Raw genomic sequence first — 17,629 nt, 5'->3', positions numbered from 1 at the left:
AAGCGTACTCAAATTTCGAGTGTTTTATAAGACACTACAATTGATGAAACGAATTCTCAAAGTATAAAAAAATACAGCCAAATTGACACAATTTAGCATACAGTTCCTTGCAGTCCTTCAATTTCATCTTCGATCACGTTGAAAGGGCGCCAGCGTTGGAAAATCTACAAAGTGAATGGGAAACATTTGAAGGGCACCAAGGCCAAGACTAGGGGCAACAGAGGTCATGACCTCCGTGGCCTGCATGTAATTTGAGGAGTGATTCATATATACTCGCTGGTTTTTTTATACCGGAGCTCTCTGTTTTGTTGCTGCCCCCCAAAAAAAAAAAATATATATATATTAAAAAAAATAATAATAATAGTAATAATTAATAATAATAGTAATGATAATAATAATAATAATACAATTTAAACAATAATAATAATAATAATAAATTACAATGAAGCTAAAACTGTATGATAACTCCCCAGATTGCAGAGTAGGGCTTTTTAAAACCAAAGAAAAATTAAATGTTAGTATTGGGCTTCATGCTTGCAAGGTTTCAAAATCGCATGCTTTTGCACTTTGCGCTCAAAGTTAATGGGTTTTTTTCTCCCTCTAATAGCCTATCACATCCATGCTTTACCGATTGTTTCCTTTGGGAAAGTTGTCTGCACGTTTTTGGTTAATGCAGACATTTTTATTGACAGGACAGAGGGTGGTGTCCTGTCCTACTGTTGTTGCAGGTACATGTAGTGATGCCGAAGTTAAAGATTAATAAGTCACCTACATAATATTAGTTTTCCTGCGAAAATGGAATAAAAATCATCATTAAATAGTATACAAAATCATTACTTCAGATAGCATTCTCAAAGATCTAAAAAATATAAAAACATTAGGATGCCCCAGATTGCACAATAAAGCTTTGAAAACCAAAGATACAAAAAAACAATTCCGAGGACCACAGTTCAGGTTGCTTAAAAGCCGAACTTCCCAAATTGGAGTCAACAATGCCGAACAGTTTTTAAGACGCCCAGGGAGAACCCTGGCAATCTCAAACAATTCTTATGTAAATGATATTCAACTCAAGGGAACAAATTAATTGATTGTGAGATAATAACCGCAAAGGGGACTTTTTTGTTTGCAGTTTATTAAAAAAAGATTTCCTCACAAACGGCATATCCTGAAATTGTTATTAAAAAAAAAAAAAAAACATCAGCCACAATATTGAGACTCTGGTTGTCGTCAGATCTACGCATAAAAAATCCATGAATATTACAGTCTCTAATGAGATTGGTACACTGTGACTGTCTAGCCTGCGGCAATTACTTATTGCCTTATCAATGAGCATTTGTATCCGCTTGGCTCTCCAGTGAATTCCCGAGCAGTAGTTTTCTTCTTTTCTCATATCACTCTCTTCCCTTACTGCTGAATTTGTTCTCTGTCTCTCGCTTTGTTTCTCATGTTTACGAGTGGGCAACTTCCATCTCCACTTTAAAGGGTTCGTATACGCTTACAGGACTCTAGCAGTAGTTCTCTTCCCTTCTTATCGCTCTCCTCTGTTGTACTGCTAAATTTGTTCTGTCTCTCGCTTTGTCTCTCATGTTTGCAAGTGGGCTACTTCCATCTCCACTTTAAAGGGTTCGTATACGCTTACAGGACTCTAGCAGTAGTTCTCTTCCCTTCTTATCGCTCTCCTCTGTTGAACTGCTAAATTTGTTCTGTCTCTCGCTTTGTCTCTCATGTTTGCAAGTGGGCTACTTCCATCTCCACTTTAAAGGGTTCGTATACGCTAACAGGACTCGAGCAGTAGTTCTCTTCGCTTCTTTTCGCTCTCCTCTGTTGTACTGCTAAATTTGTTCTCTGTCTCTCGCTTTGTCTCTCATGTTTGCAAGTGGGCTACTTCCATCTCCACTTTAAAGGGTTCGTATACGCTAACAGGACTCTAGCAGTAGTTCTCTTCCCTTCTTATTGCTCTCCTCTGTTGTACTGCTAAATTTGTTCTGTCTCTCGCTTTGTCTCTCATGTTTGCAAGTGGGCTACTTCCATCTCCACTTTAAAGGGTTCGTATACGCTTACAGGACTCTAGCAGTAGTTCTCTTCCCTTCTTATCGGTCTCCTCTGTTGTACTGCTAAATTTGTTCTCTGTCTCTCGCTTTGTCTCTCATGTTTGCAAGTGGGCTACTTCCATCTCCACTTTAAAGGGTTCGTATACGCTAACAGGACTCTAGCAGTAGTTCTCTTCCCTTCTTATTGCTCTCCTCTGTTGTACTGTTAAATTTGTTCTCTGTCTCTCGCTCTGTCTCTCGCTTTGTCTCTCATGTTTCATGTTTGTAGCTCTACAGCCCATTTCACGCTGATTTCGCGCAAGCGTTGCGCAAGTGGACTTACGAAGTTGCGTCAAGTTTCGTGAGATTGGCTGCAGAGCCTTTACTGACCCGGAATTTGTTTTACAAGACAAGAATCAAAATGAGAAGAGACTATAATCAAAAGGAGAACATGGTTTTATCATCTAAACTGTTTCAATTGAACAAATACTTTGAGAAGATTTATCTCTTTTGTTTTGGGTGATACTCCGCAGGATTGAAAGATATTTGTGAGACTCAAACTCAACATTTGAACATCATTCTTTTGAGACAAAGGTGTTGAATTGAAGAAGAACCAAGATTACTGGACTTGTCTTGTCTTGAGTTTACTGGCCCGACAATGAAATCACTGGCCTTGGGCCTGCAGTCTGGTGTAAAATTTAAGCCCTGCTGTTTGGTAATTGGAAACCACTGGTTGTTTTAATCCTATAGTTGTAAATATATCCATGTACTACATATGTATACCATGAAACTACCTGTGAAAATTTTATTTAAAAGGGCGATAGCGTTTAGTGAGATATTGCCAAAAATCTGGAACCGCTACGTCCACGCAGGAAGATTAATCTGCATTTTGGAATACACATTCTGAGAAACATCACTGTCAGTAATGCTTCTCAGATTCAAAAAAACAATTATTGGGAAAATGAAGTGACATCTTTTTCCATAACCGCAGTACTTTGAAGTGAAAGGTTTCCTCTAAAAATGCATTATACTATCCAAATCTGCCGCTATTTCTTTCCAAGTTTTTGTTGCCAATAATTTTCAGTGTCATTACCAAACGTGTACGGACCCTTTAAGCATGATGTACTTTCCTCTAGGAATTAATAAAAATGCTACAGTATGACCATGCATATGCTCGGAGCATCAAGGAATGACACAAGACGACTTGGGATAACATACATGTAACTGTGTGCTCTTGTGTCTGTTGCACTTATCGTAGGCGCCTTGCATGTACATTCTAAAATTGAAATACTTAATGGATGAGGAGAGCTCAAAATAAATACAGAACCGTGTACAAGTACATGTACTATGTCCAATTTACCGGGTCATTTTTACCAGATATTGAAGCATTTGACAGCAGTTTTATTTTGTCATAACATTGCCTAGTATGTAGCGTTTGTGGTGTACTAGCGTATAGAGACGAGCATTCAGTATGATCAAGGTACTGGTGCGTATGGTTGTATAGTTCACTTGTACTTTTTCAGTGATACATGTATACATAAGGACATGTGTAGCGTAGGGACATGTTTTTGTAAGTCAGTACTGCAGTGACTAGTCTGTTGTATAAAATATCGATCAAAGTATTTTTATAGCTTTTGTCTAAAACTCCCCACGCCCCACCCCATCCTTGTTGCGCAAATTTGTGTGCTTTCAGATGCTTAATGAAAGGCTTCATTCAGGCTGGAAGTCTTTTACCATGTTACTTCAGAGGGAGCCGTTTCCCACAATGTTTTATAGTATCAACAGCTCTCCATTGCTTAGTTACCAATTTACTTTTTATGCAGACAAATATTTTGAATAATTACCAAAAGTGTCTAGAGCCTTTAAATGTTTTTTCTTTTTTCATTTGCGATCTAAGACAGAAGTATTTAAAGGAAAGTCTAAATACAAAACCGTTTGTTTTTTTACTCTCCCATTGTTTCTTTTTATCAAACCCTTTCAAAACAATCTTTAATATTGTAATTAAGTCACCGCTTGTGCTACTGTTTCCTCCTTCAATTACAAAAGATTCCCTAGACTTCCTTCCTGTATGGACCAAAGTCAACTTCTTAATGTTATCCTGCGCTTCATCTTCCACATCCTTCGTCAATATCCATCCCTCTCATATTTCCTCTGATTTCCCGTCGTCCTGATCCTTGAGACTGTGACAACATCCTTCATCATCAAGAAGGTGCCCTTCTTCTTCTTCTTCTTCTTCTTCTTCTTCCTTAAGATGTTTCCTTCTCCCATCTCTTAAAGGAAGTGTACACATTTGGTAATTACTCCAAAAACTAATGACCTTAAAAACTTACTTGATACAATAAAACATTGTGCGAAAATGACTCCCTATGAAGTATCATGCCTGAAGTCTTTCTCAGATTCAAATAGTTTAGTTAGAAATTACCTCTTTCTAACAAACTATGTTACTTCAGAGGGAGTCGTTTCCTGCAATGTTGTACAACAACAACTCCAATTCTTGCTACAAGCAAGTTTTTATCCTAATATTTTGATTAATAACCGAACATGTCCGGTGGCTTTAAGACACTAAAGCATCTTATCTTACTGAGGGCGGCTATTGATAATACCTTAAGACAACATAACTCTTATTTTGTTTCTTCTTTCTCTCCATTCTTTTTTGTAGTTGTTACAAGTTTGATGCGATCACCAGATGATCTTGTGCTGAAAGTCAAAGAAGGTGAGATGAAAGAATTTTGTGTTTCTAGGATTTTAATGTTTTTAATGGTCGGCCGACACATATTTAAAACAAAATGTCTGGGCCTCTTTTCAAAAACATTTGCTTTCTTTCGTCTGAGATGGTTTAAATGTTTCCTTTATTTTTCATTCAAGAAGAAAACAAAAGGAGTGGCCTCTTTAAAGGAAACGGGCGGGAACGCTAAATGTGTTTAAATTTTGATTTGACCAAATAGCGCAATTTTCAGGAAATTTTAAATTTCATCAAATCTCATCCCTGACTCTTTTGTACATTCCTAGCGAGCAGGATATAAACCACACAGTCCGATAACAGTGTAATTTTATGCGCACATGTACAGTACTTTGTTTTAGACTGCATAATTTCCCAACGGACGTGATGGAAACCGAACGCTTGCGTTTCCTGCTAACATTACTCTGTAGCGACTTCCTACTTGTGGCTCATGTGGTTTGCTCAACAACCACTTAGCAGAACCATTTCTTCTGTAAATACAACGACCACGATGTGTGACTTGAGTAGTGGACAAACAAGTCCTTATAATCACACGGTATCTTAAAGGAACATTAGAGGATTGGTTAGACAAAAAACTTGTCTAAGATCACAGATTTGCATAAAACTTGCACAGTCTAATGATGATGATGGTGGAAAACATCCCTTGAAATATTTCTGGAGAATACACCAAAGAGATAAAACTATGCTACATATTAGGAGAAACAGTGTTTTTTCTTTCCATTATTCTCTTGCAACTTCGCTGACCAATTGAATAAAAAAAATTCACAGGTTTGTTATTTAATGCATACGGTTGGGATACACCAAGTGAGACACACATGTGAGAATACCGGTCTTTGACAATTACCAATGGTGTCCAGTGCCTTTAATGTGTACACCATGTACACGTTCGTGTATCTATTATTGTATAGTGCATGCATGCTCCCATCAATATTTTAGCTGCATGCATACTCAACAAACATTCGTAGTACCAACAGACTTGGTAATAATAATAATAATATTAACTTAAAATTTATAGGGGCGCGCAGTATCTGGAATAGATCCATTCAAAGGCGCCGGAAGCTAGTCAGCTGACAAATTAAACAGATAAGACTTGAGGTTGTGTTTGAAAGTAGAAAGATCAGGTGTGTCCCTCAGCTCGTCTGGCAAGGAATTCCAGAGACGCGGTGCGCAGCTGGAAAAGGCACGGTCTCCGTAACTTGCCAGACGAGTTTTGGGAACATAGAGTATGTGTGATGATGATGATGATCTAAGGCCTGGTCTGATGTTTCGTTGTTGTAAAAGATGTGTAATGTAGCAAGGTGTTAACCCATGGAGGGCCTTGAATGTGAGAAGCAAGATTTTGAATTGTATTCTATGTTTAACAGGAAGCCAGTGGAGATTATATAAAATGGGTGTTATGTGATCGGAAGATTTGGTTCTGGTGAGTAAGCGGGCAGAAGCGTTTTGGACTTTTTGAAGACAGTTTAGTGATTGCTGAGGTAGTCCTGTAAGTAGACTGTTGCAGAAGTCCAGTCTTGATGAGATGAATGCAATGAATGAGTTGTTCAGCTGTATGCAGTGAATGTGATGCCCTGATTGCAGCTATGCGTCGGAAAACATCCATGGTGTTTTCACGTTTCACAGTTCTTTATAAAAAGTGTCATCACCCTCAAACGGTCTTGAGGTACAAAAAAACCACACACACACTACACTAAGCTAGACATGCTAGGAGGAGTGGTGAAGCCTTATGAACTGCCTGCAGACAATATTAAGCATTGGACGAATCGAATCTGAAGTGTTGTTTAGCGAAAGTTAACGTACTTTGACATTTTGAGGGGGAAATCTTCTAGGAATTCTTCTAGGAAAAAGATTTTCCTTTATACTGGTGGATCAGTGATTAGATTACTATTGATAAACGTTGAATACTGTTGCCACTTGTTACCAATTAAACAAAATTTGCGTGCGTTAAGGGATTGATTCTAAGCCCTCTGAATTACACCGCTGTAAATATTTATGAAAGCGACCTCGTCCATTCGGATGGACGCGTAAAAAAAAGCTAAGGACGAGAGAGGACAGCGAGTGATGGCGTGTTAATCGCACCGTATAACTCGCAAGTTATAACTGGGAGATAATTTGTTGAATTAAGGAATCCCATGACAGTAGACTTGAACTATTGGCTGTGTTGTAACTCCTCGAATGTCTTCTGGATGAGTGCATCTCAGAGACAGTTCAAGAAGCAACGTATGCGGCCTCTTTTGATTCAGCCTCTGTCACGCCGATATGGATGACATTTTGTCAGAGGATGACTTTGGGTATTTATTAGGTTGGCTGCGGTTTTTACCAGGGTCTTTAAAAACCATTGCAAGGGTGGAAATTATATCCAGGGGCTTCAGACCTTTTACAAGGGGCAGACGTAGACGCCAATATGTTTGTGAATCTTTTCAATTTTACAGACGACAGAAATTCCATCTCGGTCTGTAGTCATATGTAAAGGAAAGTACCAGAAGTGTTCTGCACGTGACTGCCGGTAATAGCACAGCGTTTCTTTAAAAGGCAAAAGATACCTTTGGTTTTGGGAATGTTTCAAAATTGTTTTTGAACCCTACACAGGGGTCGGGTTTGGGAGAACTATCCACAAGACAGGGCCAGTACATGTACACGTGTACACATTTTCCACCCCCCCCCCCCCTCGTCCAATATCCCTACTTTTCCAAAAACCCATAGATTAAGTTCAAACAAGTTCCGATAACCCTGATGTTCTGACAACCCTACATGTATGTTCTGAAAAACCTTAGATGATATACACGCTAGGGTTAGGGTTGATGCTTCTTGGAGGGACCCACACCCCCACGAAAAAAATCATAATGTCCTTATGTTTTTTTCTAACTGTTATAATATAAATGCATCACTTTTCTTTGTGTGTGGGAAAAATAAAAGAAATGAATCAAAAAAAGGGGTTAGGGTTATGGTATGTTCCGAAAAAAGAAAAAAAAAACTGATGATTTACTCGCTAGGGTTAGGGTTAGGTAATGTGTGTTCTGAAAACCCCTTGATGATTTTTGCATGCTGGGGTTAGGATTAGAGTTAAGATTGGGAAAATATACTAGGGAGGTTGGAACATCTATAATGTAATCAGCTAGAACAGCCCATTTGCTTTTTTTAATATGATGACGTAGCAACTCGCGTTTCAAATTTTGCCATGAAAGTGTATCAGATCAAATGACTTGTTAAATATTGTTTAACGTGAGGTTAGAGATTTAAAATTTTGTTCCTATCGTAATTTCATAAGGACAACACTTAACATCATGTATTTAGGCCGATGACTCTTAAACTCAGTGAGGTTAATTAAGTCAGTCATATTGGCCCATGGCATTGACCATGAGGTAATGAAATGTAGTTGACGTCGGCAATATTGGCCCAAGAAAAGACCATGCTGTGATGCATTAGTAATAGAATCCAAACTAACACAGCATGCATCGAAAGATTTACTCTTTGAATCCAACGATTCACATGTTTTTTCTTCTCGGTCTTTCTCTCTCTCAGCGCTTTAAAGGATTTGGGTACTTTTTGTACGACACACACAATGTCCACAATTTGACGATAAACTTACACTGTTTGAGGATAATGATGGTAGAAAGCTTCCCTTAATTAACTTAAAATATTAGTTGCTGTATGAGGCACTGTATTTTTGTGAGAAATGAGTAACACAATTAAGTAGGATTTGAAACTTTGCATGGTAGAAATATGATATGGAAAGGTTTGCGGTAATACCATGTAATGACTGTCTCTAATGAGTTGGGTTGGTTCTGAAAAGAACCGTTGGTTTCAACTCGTCGTTTCGATCAGTATGCTCTGATCATCTTCTGGTGTAAAACAATGTCACAAACAAAATTGTCTCAGGAGACGGAAATTAATTTATCATGTACAATGTATACGCGACTCTCCCGATAACATTGCTCTGTGATTTTCACTTTTTCCTCAAAAACTAATGGAGCTGAAACTTCAACAGGTAAATTATATTCCAATGTACAATTTCATTCAAAGCCGAGTAGGGATTCATGTCACGGCCAAAAACTTGTTCTACAAAAGGTTAATATCAAAACCCTTTAATTGTCAAATATTTCCACGTCAACTGCGGGCCAAAGATCAAGTGGTGAATGAGCATGCCCTTCACCTTGATGTTGCCCTTCTTAGTTGACTCGGAGGGGGGGGGGGTGTTGAGGGGGTGTAACGTGTTCTCTTCCAGACCTTGTTGTCATTATCTAGTTGATATCATTCAACGTTTTCAAAATCAATTTTGAGATTACTTACAGGTCAAATGCATGTTTAAAGGCACTGGACACCTTTGGTAATGGTTGTCAAAGGCCAGTATTCTCACTTGGTGTATATTCCTTATACATGTATGCATTACAAAATAACACACCAGTGAACGTTTGGACTCAATTGGTCATTGAATTTGCAAGAGAATAATAAAAGAAACAATACCAGTGTTGGACAAATTGTGTACTTTCATAATGCATTAATGAAAGGCCTCATCAGCTGAAGTCTTGTATTGTTTAACATGCTTGAGTGAGAAACTACCTCTTTCTAAAAAAAAAAATACGTTACTGCAGAGGGAGTCGTTTCTCACCATGTTTTTAATACTATCAACAGCTCTCCAATGCTCGTTACTAAGTCAGTTTTTATACCAACAATCATTTTGAGTAATTACCAATTGTGTCCACTGCCTTTAACTTGCCAATAAACTACAGGCAACTCAATACACTTTGTACTAAAGGTTCAAGTTGCACTGACTGACTGGTGCCCTCCGTGCATTTCCTTTCCTGTCATGCCTGTACATGTACGTGATGTATAGATTCATTGCCATGCTGTGGTACTGGTGCAGTTTACACATGTAGTTATTATTAGCCCAATGCTGAACATGTCCGAAGGTGGTTCGTGGTTCCTACCATGGGTCGTGTGAAGTGAACAAGGTTGTATCCTTTTGCTAATAATGTTTTAACGTAAGAATGTAGACTTTCTTTAAAGCTGTTGGTCAGCCTGGCAACAACAGTTAATTTCACTACATGTACCTACATGTAACTGTTAGTATGTGTGGTTCGAACCTGTACAGTTATAGTCCAATGCTGAACTGTGTTTTAAAGGTGTTCTGTGTGACTGAAGTGAATGAGAACGTATCCTTTTTGCTAGTAATGTTTTATCAGAAGATTTCCTTGCATCCGTAAGCACCGATTCTTTGCTTACTCTGTAAGAAGAGCCATGAAATTTGGGCCTGGTCTCTTGACAATTATCAAAAATACACATTGCCTTGAATTGAAAGGTTTTAAATGAGACTAGTTTTAAAGAGGATTTATGCTAAATTGTGCATTTCATTACCATAAAGGTTATTGAAATTTCAGGAGTGCTGGTACATGAAACATAGTATGTAAGGTTCATTTTAATTTCGTGGGAGCAACTGTATCTGATCCCTAGGGATGGGTATAGAGGTCACCAAATTTATGAAGCAATTGTTAGCGTACTTTCAGTGTGAAATCTACTGTTGCGCCTGCGGTAAACGTTATGCCACAGTGTATATTGGGAATTAAAAATTGGTCACAACTTAAGTCGCAACTAATTTGAGGTGCGACTAGTTGGTAGTAAATTTCACCAGTCGCCCATGCCTACCAACCGTTATTGTAACACATGTTCACAACTAGCATCTGTCTATTGTCATGATATGTTTCACTTGACTCTTTTAGATCTGTCCCTCGTTTTTACAATAACAACCGGCTATAGAAACATTCACTTCCTAGCTCACTTGTTATTTCAAGCTTTGCGGTTTGATCCAGTTTTCATTGAGGACGGCAGTTTCCTCGTCCGAGTTTCATCTGTTCAGTTTGAACTAATCCCAGCAGCAGGCCATTTTATCAGGCCTGATTCTTCACAGAGGCAGCGAAGGCGATTGCCTCCATGCCCCCTTGTCATTGCCTTGGTGCCCTTGAAATGCTCTCAGTAGAAATTTAAATTTCCTCTTTGGGTGCCCTTTCCCAAGTAGAAAATGCCTTGATGCCCTTGCCCTTTCAAAAACTAAGCATACTGGCCTGGTTTTATGATACAAGCTGGTAAACAAAAACCCTGCATCTCAGTTTCATTGTCAAAGGAGCGTTACAGATTTGTTTTTTTGCTAACAAAACAGTTGCTGGCAGTGTAATCCACCATTATGTACATAAACTGACAAACCTGTATGAGTTTGAGATCGATCGGCCATCATGGGTCATGAGAAAATAGTGAAAAAAGCGATTACACATTTTGCATGGCATCGATTTAAAAATAAAACTTATTGTGGACTAAATGGAACTAAAATCTAACTTTTTTTCTCTCCGCAGACTCAGAAACAAAAGCCAGAGTTCTGACATTCCTTGAGCCACTGGAGAACCCTCCGGGATCAAACACCAAAGTCAGGGTCAAGACCATCGGCCGAGGCAGCCCAAAGCACAAACAGCAAAAGAGTGAGGAGCAATCACCCACCAGAACTGATCCAAGCGAGTCGTCACCACCGACAACGCCCAACGAAAGAACAGCCCCTGAAAGTAGTCCAGAGAATGGAGGAACTGCCGTGAGTTTGGAGTCGTTCTCTAGAGGCGACCTTGTGCCAGGTGTAGGACAAAATAATGGCGATGAATCAACTCTTGAGGGCAGTGTAACAACTCAAAGATTATCAAGTGTAGATTTACAGGTGAAGCAGTGCAAGAGTGGAGGCGTAATTATTGTAGAGACTCCAAATTCCAACAAGCAATCGCCAATAAAGGCTAAGCAAACACATCCACCCGATCACAGGATAGGAGCCGGCGCCCCCATTAACGGGATTAGCAAGGATCAATTACGGGTTCGGGATGTACCCAGCTCCAGACAGGTGTACGCGGCGAATGCTTATTCATTTAGCTCCGATTCCAGTGTTTCAGACATTCCATCTGTTCAGGTTATGACGACAGTGGCACAGATACACCGAGAAGATTCCTCGTTGACGTCTCGGACTTCAAAAGCCGGGATAGTTGATATGATGGACGGACAGCTCCACAGCTGCTTCGACCCGAATCATAGGACTGATACAACCTTCTCGGATTACAGGCACAATGACATCAATAGAAATAAAATGCCTACAGTAACGTTAGCGGAGAGTGAATCGTCACAGAGCGAGTTGTCCTCGCAGGCAAGTTCGTGTCCTTCCGAAGGACCGCTATCGGAGTCACCGCTCAGAACTCAAAAACTGATATCGTCCTCGAGACAGCCCTCTGGAAGGGATACAGTTGAAACGGAGCGTCCAACACAAACAGATGTATTAATAGGAGATAAAGAATCAGACAGTGTGGCCTACGATTCTGGATACGCAAGCACGTCGTCGGTTGCAAAACAGTGCTCGAACGTTGCACATTCCCAGTCAACTCAGACTAATTTGGACTCGGACGCAAACAGGTTGGTCGAAAACTCGACAGAGGAACAGGAAGCGAGCGCGCCGGTTAATCATGCCGGGAACGACGCCACGGAGCACTGGAATGGTGGAATGGGTGCGAGAACGTCTAGTGACCACAGCGTGAACTCTGAAGAATCTGAATGCCTGGACATGGATAGTTTAGGAAACGCACTCCAGGCTGGAAATAAAAACTTGGACGTGCCATCGGCTCAACGACTTGCAAAAAGACTCTTCATGTTGGACGGATTCAAGAGATCGGATGTGTCCAGGCACCTGAGTAAAAGGTAAGTCTAGGTGTCTAGTCGATTAACTATTTGTTTGGGTATTTTATTTATTTATTTATTTATTTATTAGACACCCAACAGTACAATGAGCTCCAATAACAGGATGGATAGGAAACGAAAATAAATGTCAAGTTTTAGATTTGGGAGGAAAACCCTAAATGGAAAACGCAATTTTGGTTTTACCCATATGCACCGATGTGTGTTAGCACTAACTTAAGACTTACCCGAGTTCCATGAAAAAAATCACAGGCATATTACTCGGGTTGGATTCGAACCCACGACCTTTGCAATTCTAGAACAGTGTCATACATGTGCCAACTAGACCACCAAGATTGCCTGGTAGCTAGAGGCAGTTCGATCATGTTTAGCAGCGGGTACTGCAAACGATTTAATAGATCTTGTTAAACTGCTTCCCAACCAAAAGTATTGTTTCAATGCAAAATACAGTTAATGTCCAGGGTCCACTTTCATAGAGCTGCTAAGCACAAAAAATTGCTTAGCATGAGATTTCTTCCTTTGATAAAAACAGGATTACCAACCAAGTTTTCTTTTGATGCATATTGCCTGTTACTGGTTTTCAGCTGTTGTTTGCTTATCCTGAAAATCACATGGAAAGTTGGTTGGTAATCCTGTTTTTATCAAGGAAAAAATTCCATGCTATGCAATTTTTTGTGCTTAGCAGCTCTATGAAATTGGCCCCGGATTTTTGAGTCTTTTTTGAAGGCTACACTAAAAACACAACACACATGAGCGAGTATGTACATAGACCTTATTGCAAATACCAATGCGCAAGCGCAGACTGTTGAATGAGGTGCATTGTGGGATAGATATCGATCAAATTTGGATACCAGCTAGACCACAATGCACCTAATTCCAAGCTTTACGCGCGCGCCCCAGTATTTGCGAAAAGGTCTAATTTGTAAGTGTAACTGAAACAGTGCGGTGGAAATACATGAGAAGATGCCCAGAAAGCATCTAGAAAGAAACAAACATATGTAATAACAATGGAGGTATAACACATCACAGCAACTATTCTCTTGAAAGAGAAGGTCACAAACATTTGATTAATAACTCTTAAAATAAATGGCAATTCTTAAAATAAATGGCAATTCTTAAAATGAATGGCAATTAAAACTTAGCCCTACTTGGTTCCAAACAAAACTTTTGATAATACCGGTACATGTAAAGCATTTTTTTGAATCATTTCACTTGGAATCGGAAGTAATGTGAATATGGAAGAAACATTCAAGTTTTTATCCCTCAAGTTTGAACAGCCTATCACATCACTGTACCTTTAATCTCAAGGAAGGGAACGCGAAGGAAAAATCCACAGCCACTAGATTCTGTGCAGTTGGGTTATTTTAATCTAATATAGCCGTCAGTGTATAGTGAAGGTAAAAAAAGTGTCTTGGAAGCCTTTGAGTTCGGTCCTGACCGCCGGGAGCAGTCGAGCCTCAACAGAAGACAGCAGGAATTTTATAAGCTGTTGGTTCAGTGTCGCACTTCGCAGAAAATTAGATGTCGAGTTTCAACTGTTATGCTTGATTTGAATTTAGTCAGTGGCTGTTGGGATCCGGAAAAAGCTGCTGTAAAAAAAGAATAGTTGATTAGTTGTGGTGTTCACAATGTATTTGAAATACCGTGCAATTTCAAGGCATATTTATGGGGATCATTATATTATATTTTTAAAACATCTTTCCAACCATTATGCTTTTCATAACAAACGGTTTCAAACGATTTGCATGGACCAACTCGCCCGATCCAAGGCAGCGTGTCCCTTTAATATGAACCTGAGAAAAGGATAATAATAATAATTTATTGAATTTATATTGCGGCTCTCTCCAGGACCAGCCCGTTTAGGGGGCGCATAAGAGTAAAAAAATACCATGAAAATTACAGAATAGACAAAAATTATGAAAAAGATGTGCTGTTATTGAATGCTCTATGATTACTTTCAGTGATGCAATCTTTGTTTTTTTTTGTAGGAAGTACTGATGTACTTCATTACCAGTATCGGTTTCATAACGTCTGTAAAATCTACTTGTAGACTTTTGTTTGTCTCTACCTGAGGGGAAACTTAAGAGGAAATGTAAACTCATTCAAACCCCAAATTGATCATTTAATTGACGTTTAGTTATTAACTCTTAAAATTAATGGCAACAAAATCTTTTGGTTAGAAGACAACATCAGCTTTCGGTATAAAGCATTTTGAGAAACATTTCACTTTGAAGTTAATGTGTATTCATGAACACCTCGGACAGTTTCGCTATTCCTATTGGTTGAGAACACGTCACGTGGGTGTGTATAAACCTTTGTTTATGACCGGTAAAAAAAGTGTTGAAACATGGGCGTGACACGCGAGCTTGCACCTATGCTAATAAGACAGTTTCTTCATTCCTATTGGTCGAGAGCAACGGCCGGGACAGTTGGGCCACATCACGCGATACGCGCGACGAGCACAGCATTCCCTTATAAGGAGTTGTTTACCCGAGGGCGGTGGAGGGCCTTACCATTTCATAGCTGGAGGGGTGTTGTGTTGAAAGAAATCATTGACAAATTATAATTTTTGCATTTATTTTACTTTTTGACCAAAAGTGTATAAATGCTGTTTGACTGAAAAGGTATTTATGAATGGGAATCAAAGTGTGTTGAATTGGTTTTCAACTAGTGGTTTAAACCCGCCAAGGCCTGGTTATTGATAATTTACCTCGACTTTGTCTCGGTAAAGTTATCAAGAACCATGGCCTCGTTGGGATTAAACCACTAGTTGAAAACCTCTTCACCACACATTGACTCCCTTAGTTATAATGTAGAAAGATTTACAAAGAAACTGAGAAGCGTTTCTCATTAACTGTTAGTAACATTTCTCAGACTGTGTATTCCTATATCAGGAATTATTCTTCCTGCATGGACATATTCGCAGCGATATCTCGAAAACACAAGCACCTTCTGAAACGAAATATTCACATCAGCTACAATGTACATTTATAATATGAATCAAACAATCAAACAGTTCCATAAACCAAAGGTATACTTTGCCTTTTTATAATCTGGGACTGAATTTATCTAGGATTGTATGTGCCCTCATGACAAGAGAAACGGCAGGGTACAATGCCATGCAGCTTTGAAAAAAATCCACAGTTACATCCTACATTGTAGCAAAGTTTTGCATCTTGCATTTAAAGCCGTTGGACACTTTCGGTAAACAGCATTGTCCAAAGGCCCACACTTCGTGTATCACAACTTCTATATAAAATAACAAACCTGTGAAAATTTAGGCTCAATCGGTCATCGGAGTCGGGAGAAAATAATGGGAAAACCCACCCTTGTTTCCGCACATTTCGCCGTGTCACGACATGTGTTTACTATAAATCTGTAATTTTCGATGTCGAGAATTGATAATTGTTTCAATGTTTTCTCAAAAAGTAAAGCATTTCATGGAATAAATTTCAAGAGAAGTCGTTTACCATTACCTTCTGTAAACCCTGTAAGTGATTTGTAAATCTGTGAACTTTTTTTTTTTTCTGTTCCGAAAGTGTATAATGGCTTTAACTCAATAACAACTTTAAAGTCCAAACAATGTGTAAGGCCAATTGAAAAAAAAAAATTAAAATGTTTAAAAGATGAGAATGAAGCAAATGATAATAATGGATATGAATGAGGATGACTGACGATGCTGACTTTGTATAAGACATAAATGAGGACTCGTCTCTCATGATATCCTTTAAGGAGCCTTTTAGTCCCCTCCGCCCAGTGGCATCTTGCTGGACTTCGCTGTGTCTTTACGTAATATGATAGCCAAATAACAGAGTCTGGTTACCTGGTGTTTAGGGACAACCATTCCTTCCTTGGTTGTTCATTTTGTACTTGTTATCAGGGTCCAATTTCATAGAGCTGCTGAGCACACAAATTTGCTAAGAATGAAATGTTTGCCTTGGAAAAAAACAGGATTTTCCAACCAAATTTCTACGTGATTTTCAATATAAGCAAACAACAGCTGAATACCTGTAACTAGAAAATGCAACAAAATGGAAATTTTGTTGGTAATCCTGTTTTTAGCAAGGAAGGAATTTCGTGCTAAGTAAATTTTCATGCTTAGCAGCTCTATGAAATTGGGCCCTGGTTAATTTGATATCCTGTATGGAAACGCTGTAGGACAGTCAGGGACAGCCTGCTTCTTAGGCCTGTATGCTTCCATTTTTGGAAAGGGCAAGGGAATTTGAAGAAATTTCTACTGTCGGAGCATTTCAAGGGCACCAAGGCATGGAGACAATCACCAGGATGGAGTCAATCACCTTCTGTGCCTTATGTATATTTCACGGAGCTAAAGGGCACCCTTTGAGGAAGTTATGAATTTCTACTGCCGAGGGTACCAAGGCAATGACCAGGAGCAGAATGGAAACAGTTACCTTCTGGGCCTGATACTTCACGGAGGCAACAGGCGATTGCCTCCACGCCCCCTGGTCATTGCCTTGGTGCCCTTGAAATGCTATACAGTAGAAATGCTACAGTACAACTTCCTCATAGGATGCCCTATACCAAGGAGGAATTGCCTTGGTGCCCTTGCCCTTTGAAAAAACGAATCATACAGCTCTTTTGTTGCCTCTGTGAAGTATCAGGTCTGACTTCTTGTTCCATTTTGGTATCCTCTTAAATATTTTGGCTACACGCAGATTATTTTGTGTAGGCACAACCTTTTCATCATTGAATGTGTTTCATTACTCATCGATGTTACCCTGGTAACTCAACATCCTACTCTGTGTGTTGTACATCATACGTGTCTATGGATGCATCAGGGTTCAATGGCAGACTATAATTTGGGATTTTTATCCGTTGTTTTAAATTGTTTTAATACTCTAGCAACATGCATACGTGTACATGTAGTTAGTTACCATAGAAATGCAACACCCTGCCGTGCCTGTGGTATGTAAAGGAAATCTTTATTACAGCAGGGTTAACAATAAATGTTAAAGGAACACGTTGCCTTGGATCGGACGAGTTGGTCTATAAAAAGCGTTTGTAACCGTTTGTTATAAAATACATATGGTTGGAAAGATGTTTTAAAAGTAGAATACAATGATCCACACATATTTGCCTCGAAATTGCGTGGTTTTCCTTTTACTTGGCGAACTAACACGGTCGGCCA

The 17,629-nt window shown here is 39.2% G+C and overlaps 1 protein-coding gene across 5 annotated transcripts in view; it reads left to right on the top strand.

Annotated features, from left to right (window-relative positions):
* Positions 1 to 17,629, top strand: part of LOC117303639 (PH and SEC7 domain-containing protein 2-like) — an 80,083-nt gene that overhangs the window by 24,279 nt on the left and 38,175 nt on the right. For all 5 annotated transcript variants that reach the window (XM_033787866.1, XM_033787864.1, XM_033787867.1 and 2 more), the window contains exons 3-4: positions 4,690 to 4,743; positions 11,115 to 12,483. In XM_033787866.1, coding sequence (XP_033643757.1) covers positions 4,690 to 4,743; positions 11,115 to 12,483 — 1,423 coding nt within the window. The remainder of the gene's footprint in view (positions 1 to 4,689; positions 4,744 to 11,114; positions 12,484 to 17,629) is intronic.

Source organism: Asterias rubens, chromosome 20 (genome assembly GCF_902459465.1).
Source record: "Asterias rubens chromosome 20, eAstRub1.3, whole genome shotgun sequence".
Classification (NCBI taxonomy): Eukaryota; Metazoa; Echinodermata; class Asteroidea; order Forcipulatida; family Asteriidae; genus Asterias; species Asterias rubens.
This window is presented reverse-complemented; position numbering and strand designations above follow the sequence as displayed.